Source organism: Orycteropus afer, unplaced genomic scaffold (assembly GCF_000298275.1).
Source record: "Orycteropus afer afer isolate SDZICR_OR568_19922 unplaced genomic scaffold, OryAfe1.0 scaffold00217, whole genome shotgun sequence".
Classification (NCBI taxonomy): domain Eukaryota; kingdom Metazoa; phylum Chordata; class Mammalia; order Tubulidentata; family Orycteropodidae; genus Orycteropus; species Orycteropus afer.
Genome location: NW_006921804.1, coordinates 2664762 through 2681640, shown reverse-complemented (window position 1 = coordinate 2681640; position 16879 = coordinate 2664762). Strand labels below are relative to the sequence as shown.

Genomic DNA, 16879 nt, shown 5'->3' with positions numbered 1-16879 from the left:
ACAGCACAGCAGACACACAAGAACCACAGAGCATCAAAACAGCACGTGTGCTGGCGGGGGCCTGGCTTTCCCGTTAGAAAAAAATCTGTTCGGCAAGTCACGAAGGGTAAACCAAATGAAATTACAAGTAGTACTGTGCCCTTCTGGCTCCACGGGGGCCCTCTCTATCCCATGATCCCATTTTGGGGAGTAGAGGTAGGGCGAGGGGCAGCGGTTACAAGTGCTTTGAGCTGTCAACTCACATTTTACTTTGACCGGGTTGGACAAGAGAGGAGAGAGCAACTTTCCTAGTTAGGGATCTGGGAAGAGGCCCCAGCCATTGTTTCCATTTTAGGTCTCTGGTGTACCTTTCAGAGCCTATAGAGAAGAGATGGATACGGGGTAGGGATCCTGGTCCCATCCCTTTGGATTCTGAGCAATACCTGGGTATGGGAAGCAGCTTCTTAGCAGTGCCTGCAGGATCAGAGGATGACACAGGAAAACACAAGCTGGGAGGAAGGGCAAGTGTTGCAGAGTACCAACAGGCTCTCATCACCCCCAGTGTGCCCCTCACCCTCCCCACATTATTAACCCTCAAGGTGAAGCAATGGAGAGGAAAATAAATTCAACTGAACTGTCTTGGACAGATCCCCTTTCTCTTCCTCTCCACCCACTCCAAGGTTTATTCAGTACCTAATGTTAATAGCATGGCCCCATTCCCCTTGACTGGATGGACCCTTCCCACCCGTCTGCACCCAGACAGCAGGAGGCAGGACTGACTAGCTCCACTGGATGGATCCCAGATGCTTGAGGTTCTAATTCTTTAAGGTTCACTTCCGAAAGCTGCTTTCTGGGATAAACAAAGTACGCCTTCGTAGTTTCCTGCCTGATCCTTCCTCCAGCAAGTAGGTCACATCAATGGCTGAAAACAGAACCAAGGAGACTCATCAAATACCACACTTCCCCACTTCTTATTCCAGACTTGAGCTCTAAGGAGATCACAGGAATTCAATTCTTCCGTTTCTGACATATAAGCAATCAAGCCCCTCCTCCAGTCCTAGATGGAGAGGGTTGTTCTCTAGGGAAGGAGATCCTTTCACCTCCCAGTTTTACTTTCACAATACAACTAAAGGCAGGCCTATGAACAACTGTATCATTTTCTTAGAACATTTTCCATTCTTTCCCTAACTAGAAATTGCTCTTATTCATTCCATTTTCACTAAACCCTAGGTATGAACCTGTTTCTTCTTACCATTTTTTCCAGGGATTTTTTCAAGGAGATTGAGCAAGATCTGGTTGAGTCGTTCCCGTTGGTTATGCCGTCGTTCCTCAGGGGTACAGGATGGCTGGGATTCTTGACTACTTTCCTCTTGTTTCTTTTCACCTTCACTGACTTCAGTGATAGCCACCTCTGGTTCTGGCTCCTCCAGGCTGGGCATCTCGTTGGCTGCTTGCTCCTGACTGGCCAGAACCTCCTCAATCAAAGGCAGAGCATCGTCTTCCTGGCCTAAGTCTTTTAGGGGTGGCTTTGAGCGCTCAGACTTCCAGGATGATCTGCCAGAAGGGTATATGAATTTAGGGCAAGGCAGAGCAGGGCACTTGGGGATGGAAGGGGAATGGTGGGTAGATACTTCAGGATGATTTAAGATCCTAAAAACTGGCTCTTAGAGCCTTGGTTCAAGAGGCAGGAAACTTGGCTCTGTTTTTCAATCTATTACTTTATTAGTGGCTAAGATACTTGCCTGCTAACCAGACGGCTGGCGGTTCAAACCCACCAGCCACTCCTCGGAAGGAAGGTTGGGCAATCCTACTTCCATAGTGATACTGCCTGGGAAACCCAAGGCGGGGTCGCTATGAGTCGGGGCCGACTCGACAGCACATAACAACAACAACAACATTTGAATAAATCACTGCCTTACTCTGAAATTTAATTTCTAAAATCAAACCTTCTTCCTTTTGTGCAGGAATGTCATAGGAGCTCTGGCAGCATAGTGCCTAAGCACTTGACTGCTAACCAGAAGGCTGGCAGTTCAAACCCACCAGCCACTCCTTGGAAGGAAGGTTGGGCAATCTACTTCCATAGCGATACTGCCTTGGAAACCCAAAGAGGCGTCGTTATGAGTCAGGTCCAGCTCGACAGCACATAACAACAACAACATGGCATATAAATGAGATAAGAATCTATAAAATATACCAAAGCTGGTAAACTGCTTAGCTGGTTCTACCTGAGTGCTCCATGAACATAGAGAAGTATGGCACACCCCTGCAATATCAATGATCCACATATAATTACTAATATTTTAACGGAGTCTTTACTTTTTCTGAATCCCTTTTCATGTCTAGCATTGTTGCCCTTATGGTAAACCACTGATGTGGATGAAACAGTTGCTTTGCCCCTATTTAACAGATGAGGAAACTGAAGAAAAGCCTTTGGTGCTTTCTCCAGGGGTACCCCTCTCATGCACAAAGAAGCAAGAATAAAAGCTGTGAACCCAAATTAAACTGGCTTTTCGCTCAGACAAAATTGTCTACTTCTGGCCACTTCTGTTCCTTGACAGAGGCCCCAAGAGCTCCCCTATCTTGGAGTAATGGGAAAAGCTTAAGCACATCTCAGAGAGAGAGAGTCTGCTGACTCTCTGGAGTTCTGGTCCACATCTAGCTCTACTCTTTGCATGTTTCTGCCCATTCCACACCAACTAAGGACCTATGTTGAAACCACACCTACTGAAGTCCACTACACTGGGCTTCTCTCTCAGAGCCTCCCCAATCCTAGAGGTGGGGCTGCCTGGGTGGGTAGATGGTTGCTCTTTTCTCCATTCAAGACTTTGGTCAATCTCTTAGGATCCTCAATGCCGCCCCCCCCCCCCCCCGCCCCATAGGACTCACCGCCCTCCATTCCTCTTGTAGTTGTCTGGGACATAATGAGGCTGCAGAGAAGAAAATGGAGAAGTAAGCATGAATATTGTAGAACTGAAAGCTGGAACAGATGATTTGGGGTTAACTCAGGATAAGGGAGCTGGGGGAAAGAGGGAGATGAGTGAGGAGGAAAAGGGAGAAAAAACTAAGGGCCAAAGCCCTTATATGGAAGGAAGATTGGGCAATCTACTTCTGTACAGATACTGCCTCAGAAAACCCAAGGAGGGGTCACTATGAGTTAGGACCAACTTGATGACAGTGAGTTTGGGTTTTTTTTGGGGGGAGGGGGAGAAGACCTTATAAACCCAATTATTGTGTTTTAAGGTCAGAAGTTCAGAACTTCTATCAATTTATAGGTCACTGAGGTTTTTAGCATTTGGTAATCCTAGAATGATAGAAGGGATAAGCTAACAATTCTCTCTGCTTCATCCCACCTTTTAAACAGTTAAGGTTGGAGTTTCAAAGCTAACCAATGAGTACTCCACTGCTGATTAGCAAGCAAGGCCAAAGAAGTCTGGATGAGAAGATGTAAACTAGTGGTGATGGGCAGAGAGAAATAAAATACTATTTGGAGAAACAAACAAACAAAATGCAACAAAGGAAAACTAGGAAACATAAAGCCTTTCTTTCTGATTAGCTTATTTCTAACAATTCTAGGATGGCAGGTGTAAATTCTGATAGGGCTACTAAAAGACAACTGAGATGACGTGGAGTCTCATTATAGCAGATAGGTGACCAAAATCTTTATGGAATGATGAATTGAACAATATAATTCGTGGAGTATGTTCTCAACAGTTTGAAAGAAAAAAAGCATACATACCAAAAAAAAAAAAGATGGAAAATGAATATACCAAAATATTAAGAATGGTTCTTTTCTAACTAGTAGACTAATGTAACTTTTCTTCTTAATACTTCCTCTACTTTTCAAATTTTGTGTAATGATTATGAATTACATTTTCAATCCAGGGATAAAAAGAAAAACTACTGAATTATTTTCACCAAAGCTTTCTCAGGATTTTTGCCATTCCTTCTATTTGCTTCTTAAAATAAAACAAAACAAACTACACATGTGGGACTCATGAACAAAGACTGAGGAGAGGTAAGAGGGAGAAGAGGAAAAGCTCATCAAGGTGGAACACTGTAATCCATTTCCTGAGAGACAGTTCAGGTGAGGAAATGTAAACAAAATGTATTTATGCTATGTAATACATCCCAAATAAAGTTTGGGATGGAAAAAGAATGAGTAAGTACAGTCATTAAAGATTTTCACTCTGTGAAAATTCCATGCATGAACCAGACCGTCTTGACATACTGTTCCATTAAGAGAGGAAGGAGACTTACTGAGAAATCTCTTTTGGGAGTGAGCTTCTTGGGGAAGTGATCAAAGGCGTAGGGTTTGGTGCAGACAGGATAACGGTTCCGGTGGATCTTGTAAAACAGATGTGCTGACTTGTCGAGCCGGTAATCACAGATGTACACATCTTGCTCCTTCACGCCTTTGGGTCGCCCTATGAGTCCATACACTGTTAAAGAACCCTCCTACTTCCCCCTTCCCTCATCCCCAGTTGGCCAGAGAACACACACCATTGGGAGAGAAGCTACTGCAGTATCAGACCCTTAAGTGGAGGTGGGGGGGAACACTATTTATTTTAAGGGGCAGAATAAAACTGAGCACTTGGTGGTTACAAAAGAATTGGAATCTCAGATACTGGTGTCAAAAAGGAAAAAGGATATAAGAATAGAAGGGCATACTGTAAGACTGAAAAAAGAAAACCAATTTAATTAGAGATTATTTGTCTGCTGCAGGGAAAACATTTTGAGGGGAAAACAGAGCAGATAATGGGGATTTATGAGGAAAGAAAGGAAGCATAAAGGACAGAAGTACATCTAGGAAATCAACACTTTATTGAGAAAAGAGGAGTCATCATCATCACAGAGCTTTAAGCAATCTGTCAGTTTTTTAGAATGTAATATGTAGTCTTCTAAACTACTCTGAGAAAAAAATGAGCTTTTACTGTGCACCATCAACTGGGCTGAATGTTTTTGTAGATTATTTCATTTTTTTTTTTTTAAAATAGTGTTTTAGGTGAAGTTTTATGCAGCAAAAGAGATTCCCCTTTAACCATTTTTATACAAGTTGTTCATGACATTAGTTACACATCTTACAATGTGTCAGCATTCTGGTTATTTCTATTCTGTTTGTTCTCTTTCTACTGATCTAGCTTCCCCCTCCCCTCCTTGCCTTCTCATCTTTGCTTTTGGTTAACTGTTGACCGTTTGGTCTCATCAATCTATTTTCTGGCAGAAAGGTGACCTGCAGCAACAGCTTTGATTCAAGTTCAAAGGTTATCTAAGAATGATAGTCTTGGGGGTTTGTCTAGTCTCTATTGGTACAATAGATCTGATCTTTTTAAGAATCTGGATGTGCATGTACTTGCATATGTCTTCTTATCTTATATATGCATACATATCTACCTATGTCACCACATACATATTTTTTGGTTTTGCAAAATTGTGTATGTTATACCATTTACTGAAATTGTCCCAAGTTGTGTTGAGTTCATCCATATGTAGTACTTACTTTCCCATCACCAAAAATAACAAGTGACTGACTACTATCTATAAAGTGATTGCCCCTTCCATCCCTGGTAACCATCAAGAAAAGTTGCCTTCTGTGTGTAATAGTTCATTTAATTTTTATAAAACTCTCAAAGGCAGATACTAATCCCTGTTTTCAATGGAAAACTGATAATTAGGTTTAAGAAACTGCCCAAGGGCATACTGGTGAAAATGGAAGGAGTCGTAATTTGACGTTGGATTGACTGTACAGTCTACATTGTTAACCTCGAAGCTTATAAAACCACCATTATTATTATTTTGATGAAGGAACATATCTCCCTACAAATCTTAGTAGAGTGCTAGATATACAGTAGTTATTAAAGTCATTTCTGGACTAGACCAGATCACTTACCTTTACAATATGTATAAAGGTCCAACACACAGCAGGTCCCCACTACAGCCTCCAAGGGGATGATCTCATACAGAGGCACACGAAAGAGTTCATTGTGATAGAACCGACGGGATGGAGAGTGATGAGTTTCGTGGGGACGGAAGTAATGGTGACCAAAGGCAAATCGTTCCTCTCTAAAAACACAGGAAAAAATGAGAAAGTAGAGGTTTGGTGGATGAAGCAAGAACCTAGTGAATATTAAGCTCTATGCTGTTAGGGCACAGATGGCAGAAACAGATAGGACCTCAACACATACTTTTCATTCTTCCAAAGCTTCTCAATTCGGAAGATGTCAAGTTTATCTCGGTTAATGTGAGATAACAGTCGGTAGGACTGACGGACTGGGTGGCCATCAGGGGTGCGCCGACTGTCCCTCATTAGATACACACAGTCACCTAGGATGGCACAGAACACAGGAAAGGGCTAAAATGACTCTTGCATGGATTCTGTTAGGCAGTCATTTGATTCATTTGTCTGACCAAAGGTACATAGAAAGAACTTATAATCTAAGATGATATTAAATGCAGAGAGCTAAAACCTGCAGTTTAATGGTGATAGCAGTCAATTCTAGACTGTGAGAATGACACAAGGAAGATCTTCCTTCTCTTGGGTTTCCTATACATTTCTCCAAACATTCCTCTATAACATTCCTCTCTCTCCAAATTAGTTTTATTTTGTGGAGGGGTGATAAGGATTATAGAATATAAAAACCTATATAGCCTATTGGTGACACGGAGACAAAGAGTATTAGGCAGACAGAAGATACCTCCTACTATTCAGAAAGGTCAGCTTTGACAAGAAGGGTCAGCTCCTGTGAACGTACCTTGACGAAGCAGCAAGTCATCTCGCAGCAAACAGATGAAGTAGACACAGCCAGGTTGGGCATAGTGGGGCCGAGGGATCATGGGTACCTCCTGATAAGAGCAGAAAGCCAATGGATAAGGGCTGGAACTGTACATCCAGCCTATTGAGCTCTATTCAAGAGAGGAAAAAAACTAAAACCTAGAATTCCCAACCAATTAAGACTTACTCTTTAGTCATTTCCATGTACCACAGATTAAAAAACAACAAAACAAAACAAAACAAAAAAAACAATTTAAAAGCAACTAGAGTTGTTAAACCCGAAAAAAGCAAAGGCAGAGGACAAACCCAATAGGCTAAGTATCCCAAACTATGTTCTACGATGCACTAACTGCGTGGTCGCTCTGTGCCATCTAGAAGGCATCCGAAAATGTGTGAAGGGCAATTGCTGGCAATGAAAGGAGGATGCTACTGGCATTTAATGCTTAGGGGCCAGGGAAGCCAAACATTGGGCACTACATCTCATACAACAAGGAACTGTTCATCAAAATGACCATAGCCCACTGTTAAGAAATACTGCCTAAACCTCTCCTTTTATAGATATAAGGGATGAATTAAGTAATGTAGAGAGTCAGTGAAAAAGGGGAAGACCCTCAATGAGATGGACTGACAAAGTGGCTGCAATAATGGGCTCAAGCATAGCAAGGACTGTGAGGACGGTGCAGGACCTGGCAGTGTTTCGTTCTGTTGTATATGGGTTGCTATGAGTCGGGGATGACTTGATGGCACTTAACAACAACAATATGTGATATTTAGAGTACTCATGTTCTGGATTTTACATGCTACTTTCTTTTTTGAACATTTTATTGTGGTTTAGGTGAAAGTTTACAGAGCAAATTAGTTTCTCATTAAACAATTTATCCACATTTTGCTTTGTGACATTAGTTGCAATCTCCTCAATGTAACAGCACTCTTCCCACTTCTTCCCTGGGTTCTCTGTTTCCATTCACCCATCCTTCCTGTCTTCTGAACTTTATTTTTGGGCAAATGCTGCCCTTTGGGTCAAAGCTACTTCTGTCATGAATAGTTAACAGTATTTATAAAAATCTTAGTTTTATATATAGTACCTTTTCTTCCAAAGATTTCTAAGTTATTTTATTTTCCCTTTGATCATACTTCTGAGAAAAGGAAGGGCAAAATTAGTACTTTCAATGTAAAGTTTAAGATACTGAGACCCAGAGAAAGTAACCGATCAAAGGAAATTATATGTTGCAGTAGCAGGGTAGATAGACCATATGCTACATCTCCTACTTATAGATCACAGAGTGTTGTCAAAGGGCACCTCACCCTGTCCACGGGCCTTGGGTCACACTGCTCACAAAGGTAGTGCTCCACATCTGAGTTCAACCCCATACAGTCACAGTGCTGCCACACCTGCAGGAAAAAGGGCCATTACGGGCCTTTACACTTACTGACAAGAAGTCCGAGATATTAAGAATCAAAATTTAAATATTAGAAATAGAATAAGGGGAAGGAAAACAAGAACTAAGGGGTAGGTGGGTAAATGATGATTTAGGGATAAATAGTAAAACGGAGAAAAAGAATGAGGACCTCAAAATGTCTTATCTGGATGTGCTGAGTATACAGATTAGTTTCATAATATATAGATCTGGGCAGATAAAATGGACAGAGCCTAGGAAGCCAAATGAATATAGTACCAAATTATTATTTACTAAGTAACACACATCTACTATTGTGAAAGGTTTTAAAGTTACAACTGTGAAGTTAACCATTTCTAATTTTATCCTCCCAACAATCCTGAGTTACTTACTCCCATTTTAAATATAAAATAACAAGTTCAGATGTATTAAGTGAGGCTACTACCACTAAAGGCCTAGACTCCTCCATCAGGAACCCTAAGTTAACTTATACATTGCACTCCATCTGTATTCATACTATATAAAATGTATTATCTCTAATGTTTTTTCAAAGTAAAGCACTGTCCTAAATACTATGAATCTCATTGATTCAGGTTACATGAAAGGTGGGCAGAAGAGATGGGAGGCAGAAAGAGAAGGGAAAGGTAAAATGAAAGAGAGAACTATAAAAAAGGGGAAAGACAATATAGTGATCAGTGAGGGAAAGGAGAAACCAAGGCTGAGTTACAGTTCATAAAAAGCCTAGCCAATCCAGCAGAGGCAGGGGATTGTTCTTTGAATAGGTCACCATGCTTCTCAGGAGGAGGCTTCTGTTTTGCTTCCTGCCCCTCACCATGCACTTGTCACACTGAATCATGAGGCCTTCATCCTTGTAGAGACCACAGATACAGCGGATAACATCATCGTCCTTCTCATGCCCATTCTCCTTCTCAGAGACTGACGTCTCACTGCTGTCAGCTTCACTGGCTGTCTCACCCACTATCTCGTCAATTTGGGCTGATGCCTCATGCCGGGCATTGTAATAGGCTTTTCGTAGGCGGCAAACATCTCTCCCAACTGGGGATTTACGACCATAGTATTTCTGAAGAAAGCAGAAGAAAGAAATCATGCTTGGTTTTCTCAATTTTGCTTAAAAATATACCTTGATTTTTTTTACCCTCCCATTTGGTTAACAGATTTTCAATAGAATCAAATATATTGTGAGGCAGTCAATAATAATTTACTTAAGAAACTAAAATGAACTAAAGTTAGAATCTGCATGGTAATTTCTCCATCTGTTCTACTGCTCTTTAAATCTGTTCATTCCCCATCCTCAGGGGCAATGGAAAATGAATTACTATCACAGGCCTAATGTAGAGAAGTGCTCCATTTACTGCTGTCCTGCAGTTATCAGGGACAGAACTATAGAGTGTGAATGTGTATATGGAAGCTGGGTTTCAATAGATATCATGCTGTAACTCAAGATGGCTTAATTCTTCTCCCACGTATCTTTCTCTCTTGTCTTTGGAGTTGGTCTTCACCCTCAAGTCTTCCTTCCTTCATCTAATGGCCTCTTTTGTCCTTCAAATACCTATCCAAGGTATTTCAAATAACTGAATAACTTCCTGTCTTCTATGTACCACCCAACATTCCATCCTCTTGTTTAAATTAGTTCAAGGCTACCTTCACTTCAATAAGCTTCATTTATTCTACAACCTACTAGCAAGATACCTTTCAAATCCATTCTCAAGATTGGTTTCTAACTATCTATACATATTTCTGGGAGCTCTGGTGGTGTAGTGCCTAAGGCATTTGACTGCTAACCAGAAGGCTGGTGGTTCAAACCCACCAGCCACTCCTCAGAAGGAAGATGGGGCAATCTACTTCTGTAGTGTTACTGCCTCAGAAACCCAAGAAGGGGTTGCTATGAGTCAAAATTGACTCGACGGCAGTGAGTTTTTTTTCTGTGTGTGTGTGTGTGATTTGGGTGAAAGTTTACAGAGCCAAATTGGTTTTCCCATTCATCTTCCTCCAAATTTTGTTTTGTGACTTTATTTACTGTCTTGACAGAAACTATCTAAATATCAAAAATTTAATAATATAGCTGTATAATATAATTATGAAGGTTCAATACTAAATCAGGTTTTTATAAAAATTACTTTTTAGGGTATGATTAAAGCTTCTGCTCTAGTCATATCAGTGTCTTGAATATATAATATTCTACTATATTTAATACACTGTGACACATACCACAGTACTCAATTAAAAACATGGTTGTCTTTCTCAACCAGAAATATGAAGACTGATAGAACTGGAGGGTCTAAACCATAAAGCTCTAGGATGGTTCTTTTCAGGACAAACTTTTTTATCTGTGCTTAGAGAGTCAGTGAAAAATACCTCAGCATTCCGAAAGACCTTCAGCATGTCAGCATCAAAAGCCTCCACTGTCTTATAATAACCAGTGAGGATCTGCTTCTCAATGGTGATAAGATCGAGGGGATCAGAGATCTTCTCATAATAATCAGCATTTCTGAATCACAAAGTCAGGGTGTCAGTCTATACACTTAGCACTTCTTTAAAACTCAGATGATTCCAATAAATGTGAACTTACTTTTTCTTTGGGGGGAGGTTTAACAGTGGCGCTGCCAGTGTTTGTCGGGAAGAATCTGCAAAACAATGGAAGGCTTATTAAAAAAACTAGAAGATATGATGAAGTCAAGCATTAGTTCTCAACTGGAAAAATAGAATCCCCCCAAATTAAAAGTTAGAAAAAAAAAAACCTAAGCCTTTTTTTTTTTTTTTGAGGTCTGACTGTAAAAGATGGAAGAAGGTTTTGGAATGTGGGTAAAATCATGGATTAAAAGGTATCTTCAGGATCTCCTGAGATATAAAAGACATAGTATATAATGCTTGAAATGTAGCTCAATACTAGGAAAAACTTCTTAAGAAGGAATGAGAATGGGAATAAACTGAGGTAACTGGACTGGTAGGGAAAATGCCTGGTCAATAAATCTCATCACAGTAAACGATCATCTAATCAAAAAATGTTCCTTACTTCATTTTAATGGGCCATAGTTAATGTTATTATGTTGGTTTGGATTCAGTTAAATTCCACATAATGAGTAATTCAGTGTTGTGAATATTCTTTGGCATTTCTTTTCATCTAACAGTTACTTTCTATTATGAAAACCAAATTCGTGCTGTGGGCTACTTATTTGCTAACTTACTGTCACCTTCCAGCAATTTCACTAGAGAGATGCAGTGAAAGAGGAGACATGTCTATTGCAGTTTATGCTAGAGCAGATGGGACTAGTTAAGCATGCAGAGAGCGATCTTGGGAACATAAAGGGAATGGGTGCTGCAAAATTTTACATCTCCGGCAGATTTGTCCCCCCTTTCCTCTTTATTTCCTAAGGCAAAAAAGGCACTACAAACAAAAGATAAACAGTAAATAGAAAAGGAAAAGAGAAAAAAAAACATATTCCTCAGAATTTAGGGAAAGGAAAAGAAGGGAGACAAGTCAAAGTTGATAGCAGAAGTAGCAATTTTCTTTGTCAAAATCTCCTCCTCACTCTCAAATTTCCTGGTCTGAGAAAGTCACATTATGAAACTACCTACTCAACATCTAAAACCCACCCCTCAATCCCCACTCCAACACACACCAAAAGGATGTTTCTTAGAAGGGGAAAGATATGGGGGACAGATATTTGCATAAAAACTTTTAAAGTAAACGGTCATTTTCTTGGAAGTTTATTTCCTTTTCCTTCCTGTAGAGATTTTTAGGGTCGGTGTACCCTCTAATATATGGAAAATTCTGTACCTGCATTTCTCTGGAGAAAGGATCCCCAGCTTTTATTAAATTTTCAAAGATATATGTCAATCAAAAAGTTAAGAACCACTGATGTAATACATTTGTAGTATTGTTCTTAAACTGCTAATTCATGGCTTCATTCAGAGAAATTAGATCCAAGACAGATACTTGCGTTAGCTTCTTTCTATGCTACAATTAAAAAGTGTAATTTCTTAACTACAAAAGAATCTAATACAATAAAAAATTGACTTAAGAATAATATAATTTGATCGTAGCATCTAAGGATTTAAAAAACAAAAATCTCTGAAGACTGTAATCAGTCCTATAATTTTATACTTTGACAAAAGGTAGAAGGCAGAAACCTAAATTCCTAATCCTAAACAGTCATTTGTTCTTGGTCTTGGACATCTCAGGTGTGGGTACCAAAACTAAACCAAACTGCTGTACAGTCAATTCCGACTCATAGCTAACCCTCCTTGGGTTTCTGAGGCAGTATCTCTACGGAAGTAGATTGCCCCATCTTCCTTTTGAGGAGTGGATGGGGTTTGAATTGCTAGCCTTCTGGTTAGCAGTCAAATGCCTTAGGCAATGCTACCAGAGCTCCCCGGGTGTAGGTAGGGAATATTATCTGAAAAAAAGGAAAAAAAGTAAGGAGAATGAATTTGGAGCATGGTTACCTTTGTAAGAGATGATACCATCACAGATCTCTTTGAAAATCTGGGCTAGGCGGGCTGCCCGCGCTACTTCAATGTTTTCTTCTGCAGCTGCCAATCGTCTAGTTCGAACAGATCGAGCTGTCTGCAGGGCAGAGAACTGGGTCATGAAGACATCTGGAAGGATAAAGTGAAAATTAGTTTAAGGGAAGACTAGCTATATGTGGCTTTCTCTTCTCCAGGGACTGCTGCCATTGTTCCATATTTTCCTTGAAGTGCCTAAGTAGATTAGTGGGCATGGAGTTATTTCTCTCCTCCTCAATGATAATTTGGGAAACACTGGAGTTTACCAAAAAGACAAATGCTGCAAATAAAGAGGGAGCTCTGGTAGCATAGTGCCTAAAGCACCTGACTGCTAAACAGAAGGTTGGTGGTTCAAACCCACCAGTCACTCCTCAGAAGGAAGATGAGGCAATCTACTTCCGTAGTGATGCTGCCTCGGAAACCCAAGGAGGGGTTGCTATGAGTCGGGTCCGACTTGACGGCACACAACAACAACAACAACAACAAACTATTTACTTAGTGGCCAAAGTGACACAGGGTAGTAGTTGCAAGTGTGGTCTTCAAAATCGGTCTGTCTGCGTTTGCAGTCTGGCGTCATTAGTTACTACCTCTGTGACCCTGGGCAACTTTCTTAACCTATGGCTCAGCTTCTTAACTATAAAATGGGAATAAACCAGAACCAAAGAAAACCAAAACCACTGTCACTGAGTCAATTCTGACTCACAGCAACCCCGATGGAGTTTCCAAGGTGGTAAATCTTTACAGAAATAGATTGCCTCATTTTTCTCCAGTGGAGTGGTTTGTGAAAATCTTATGAAATCAGTAGGAAAGCTTCCCAGTCCTTACCAGACTTGATGTTCCCATCATCTCGGCAGATGCCATTCCAGCGGGTATATAATGATGCTGGGTGAATATTATCACTGGTGTGCTTTACTTCTTCTTGTTTCTGCCGAATCTTCTCCCAGTTTCGGACTAAGAACACATGATGCTTTAATACAAAGTTTCTTCAAGGAAGAAAGAAGGGAGTTCCTTTAATCATTAATTCAGCAAGCATTACATGACTACTCTATGCAAGCCAGTATTAGATGATGTAAGTGAATACTTATCAGTGAACTGAGCTGTTGCAAAGAGAGTATGTATGAGGAAAACAAACAGTTGTATATAAAACATACGTAACATATGTATGTAAAACATAACTAAGTATACTTTAGAGGATAAAAATAACATAGATCTATGACAACAAAAGTGCAAGCAGCTAGGTAGATAAATCAGACCTCATAAAAATGAAATACTTTTGTTCATCAAAGGACTTCATAAAAAAGTAAATGAAAACAGACAACCGATTGATTGGGAGATAATCTTTTTTTTTAAATTGTGATTTGGGTGAAAGTTTACAGAGAAAATGCACTTTCCATACAGCAGCTCACATACACTTTGTCTCATGACACTGACTACAATTTACAGCAACGCAACAGCTCCCCTCCCACTTCCTCCCACACCTCTTCCTTGTGTCCTTCCTTCCATGCACTCCTGCCCCCTGAGCTGTCTCCCTCTGCATACACAGCCCTTCTATTCTCCCATGATTTTTCTCTCCAAGGAGTATATCTACCTAATGTAAATGTTCAGCTCATATGCCTGTCTTCTGTTTGGCTGGAAGCCACAGGGTTAGGTTCCATTCTAGACCTGTAGGGAAGCTAGAGGCCACAGTCTCAGTGGTTCCATCAGGCTCTATCAGACCAGCAAACCTGCTCTATTTTAATTTTTTTAATGATTTTGAGTTTTGTTCCACACTGTTCTATCCAGGAACTCCTATATAGATCCCCCTCTGAGTGGCTGACAGTGGTAGCCAGGCACCATCTAGCTCTTCTGGTCTCATAGTTGCATAGGCTGAGGATCGCATTGCGTACCAGTTGCTTGGACTGTTTCCATGTGTCTTTGGTTTTCTTCATTCTTCTTTGCTCTGGATGAGGACAGACCCATTGTTGCATCTAGAGGGCCACTTGTAAGCTTTTAAGATACTTGTTGCTATTCACCAAAGTAGGATGTAGAACAATGTTTTATGTAGTATGTTATGCCAATTGAGCTTGATGTCCTCTGAGACTATGGTCCTAAGCCCACAGGTCCAACTACTCACTCCCTCTGGGTAGCTGGCTGTGGCCAAGAAGTGACTACAACCTTGTAGTTTGGGAGAAAATCTTTGGGAACCATATATCTAATAAGTGGTTTAATATCCAAAATATATTAAAAAAACTTCTATAACTTAACAACAAAAAGATAACCCACCAATCAAAAAATAGGCAAATGACTTGAACAGCCATTTCACCAAAGAGACTATTCAAATGACCAACAAACACAAAAAAAGATGTTCAACGTCATTAGTAGTCATTGTTGTTGTGTGCCGTTGAACCAGCTCTGATTCATAACAACCACAAGTACAACAGAACATAATATTGCCTGGTCCTGTGCCATCCTCACAATCCTTGCCACGCTTGAGCCCATCAATGCAGCCAGTATGTCAATCCATCATCTTACTGAGGGCCTTCTCCTTTTTTTGCTGACTCTCCACTTTACCAAGCAAGCATGATATCCTTCTCCAGGGAATGCTCCCTTCTGACGACATGACCAAAGTAGGTAAGACGAAGTCCGGCCATTCTTGTTTCCAAGAAGCATTCCGGGTGCACTTCTTCCAGGACAGCTTTGTTTGTTCTTCTGGCAGTCCATGGTACTTTCAGTGTTCTTCACCAACACCACAACTCAAAAGCATCAACTCTTTTTCGGTCTTCCTTATTCATTGTCCAGTTTTCACATGCATATGAGGTGACTGAAAATACCATAGCTTGGGTTAGGCACACCTTAGTCTTCAAAGAGAAATCTTTGCTCTTCAGTACTTTAAAGAGGTCTTTGGCACAACAAAGATGAATCCTTCTCCATGGACAGTACTGCATTGTCAGTGATGGCAAGCACTGATCTGATGGTAGATAGATGGGTAGACAGGCTGAATGTGTAGGCAGGGGGTAGTGTGCCCATGACCATATATAGGGTTAGCAGACAAAAAAAGCTGGTGGAGGGGTGTGGGGAAGAAGCTAGGGAAAGCAGGAATGTACAGGCAAGAAGGCTGTAAGAGAATGGTAACCACAGGAAGGAAGTGGGAGGAGAGCTGTTACATTGTGGAGCTTGAAATAATTTCACAAAACAAAATGTGTATGAACTGTTGAATGTGAAATGACTCTGCTTTGTAAAATTTCACCCAAATCACAATAAAAAATAAATAAATAAAAAAAAAAAAAAAAAAAAAAAAAAAAAAAAAAGAAAATAAATAAATAAATAAAGAGGTCATTGGTAGCAGATTTGCCCAGTGCAATACTATATCTGATTTCTTGACTGGTTCCATGAGTGTTGACTGTGGAACCAAGTAATATGAACTCTTTGACAACTTCAATCTTTTCTCCATTTATCGTGATGCTGCTTACTGGTCCAGTTCTGAGGATTTTCATTTTCTTTATGTTGAGATGTAATCCATACTGCAGAATGTAGTCTTTAATCTTCATCAGTAAGTGCTTCAAGTCATCCTCACTTTCAGCAAGTACGGTTGTGTCCTCTGCATCCTGAAGGTTGTTAATGAGTCTTCCTTCAATCCTGATGCTGCGTTCTTCTTCATACAGTCCAACTTCTTGGATTATGTGTTCAGCATACAGACTGAATTAAGTATGGTAAAAGTATACAACTCTGACACACTCCCCTCCTGATAAACCATGCAGTATCCCCTTGTTCTGTTTGAACAAAAGCATCCTGGTCTATGCACAGGTTCCTCATGAGCACAATTAAGTGTTCTGGAATTCCCATTCTTCTCAATGTTACCCATAATTTGTTATGACCCACACAGTAGAATGCTTTTGCATAGTCAACAAAACACATGTAAACATCTTTCTGGTATTCTTTGCTTTAAGCCAAGATCCATCTGACGTCAGCAATGATATCCTTCGTTCTACATCCTCCTCTGAATTTTTTGCATTTCTGGAAGCTCCCGTCAGTATAGTGCTGCAACATTATTTTGAAAAATTATCTTCAGCAAGCTTTTGTGTGTGGCATTTCTTGTGTGTGGCATTAATCATATTGTTTGGTAATTTCCATATTTTGTTGGATCACCTTTCTTTGGAATGGGTACACATATGTCTCTTCCAGTCAGTTGTCGAGGTAGCTTTCTTCCAAATTTCTTGGCATAGACGAG

At 40.4% G+C, this 16879-nt stretch overlaps 1 protein-coding gene across 1 annotated transcript in view; it reads right to left on the bottom strand.

Annotated features, from left to right (window-relative positions):
- Positions 1 to 809: 809 nt before the first annotated feature.
- The window catches only part of ASH1L (ASH1 like histone lysine methyltransferase), a 253198-nt gene continuing 237128 nt past the window's right edge, over positions 810 to 16879 (bottom strand). The window contains exons 15-27 of the mRNA XM_007948473.1: positions 13498 to 13655; positions 12613 to 12765; positions 10736 to 10790; positions 10522 to 10654; positions 8978 to 9226; positions 8054 to 8140; positions 6729 to 6819; positions 6162 to 6300; positions 5867 to 6039; positions 4237 to 4403; positions 2866 to 2906; positions 1232 to 1533; positions 810 to 901 (exon numbers count right to left, since the gene is read on the bottom strand). Coding sequence (XP_007946664.1) covers positions 810 to 901; positions 1232 to 1533; positions 2866 to 2906; positions 4237 to 4403; positions 5867 to 6039; positions 6162 to 6300; positions 6729 to 6819; positions 8054 to 8140; positions 8978 to 9226; positions 10522 to 10654; positions 10736 to 10790; positions 12613 to 12765; positions 13498 to 13655 — 1840 coding nt within the window. The remainder of the gene's footprint in view (positions 902 to 1231; positions 1534 to 2865; positions 2907 to 4236; positions 4404 to 5866; positions 6040 to 6161; positions 6301 to 6728; positions 6820 to 8053; positions 8141 to 8977; positions 9227 to 10521; positions 10655 to 10735; positions 10791 to 12612; positions 12766 to 13497; positions 13656 to 16879) is intronic.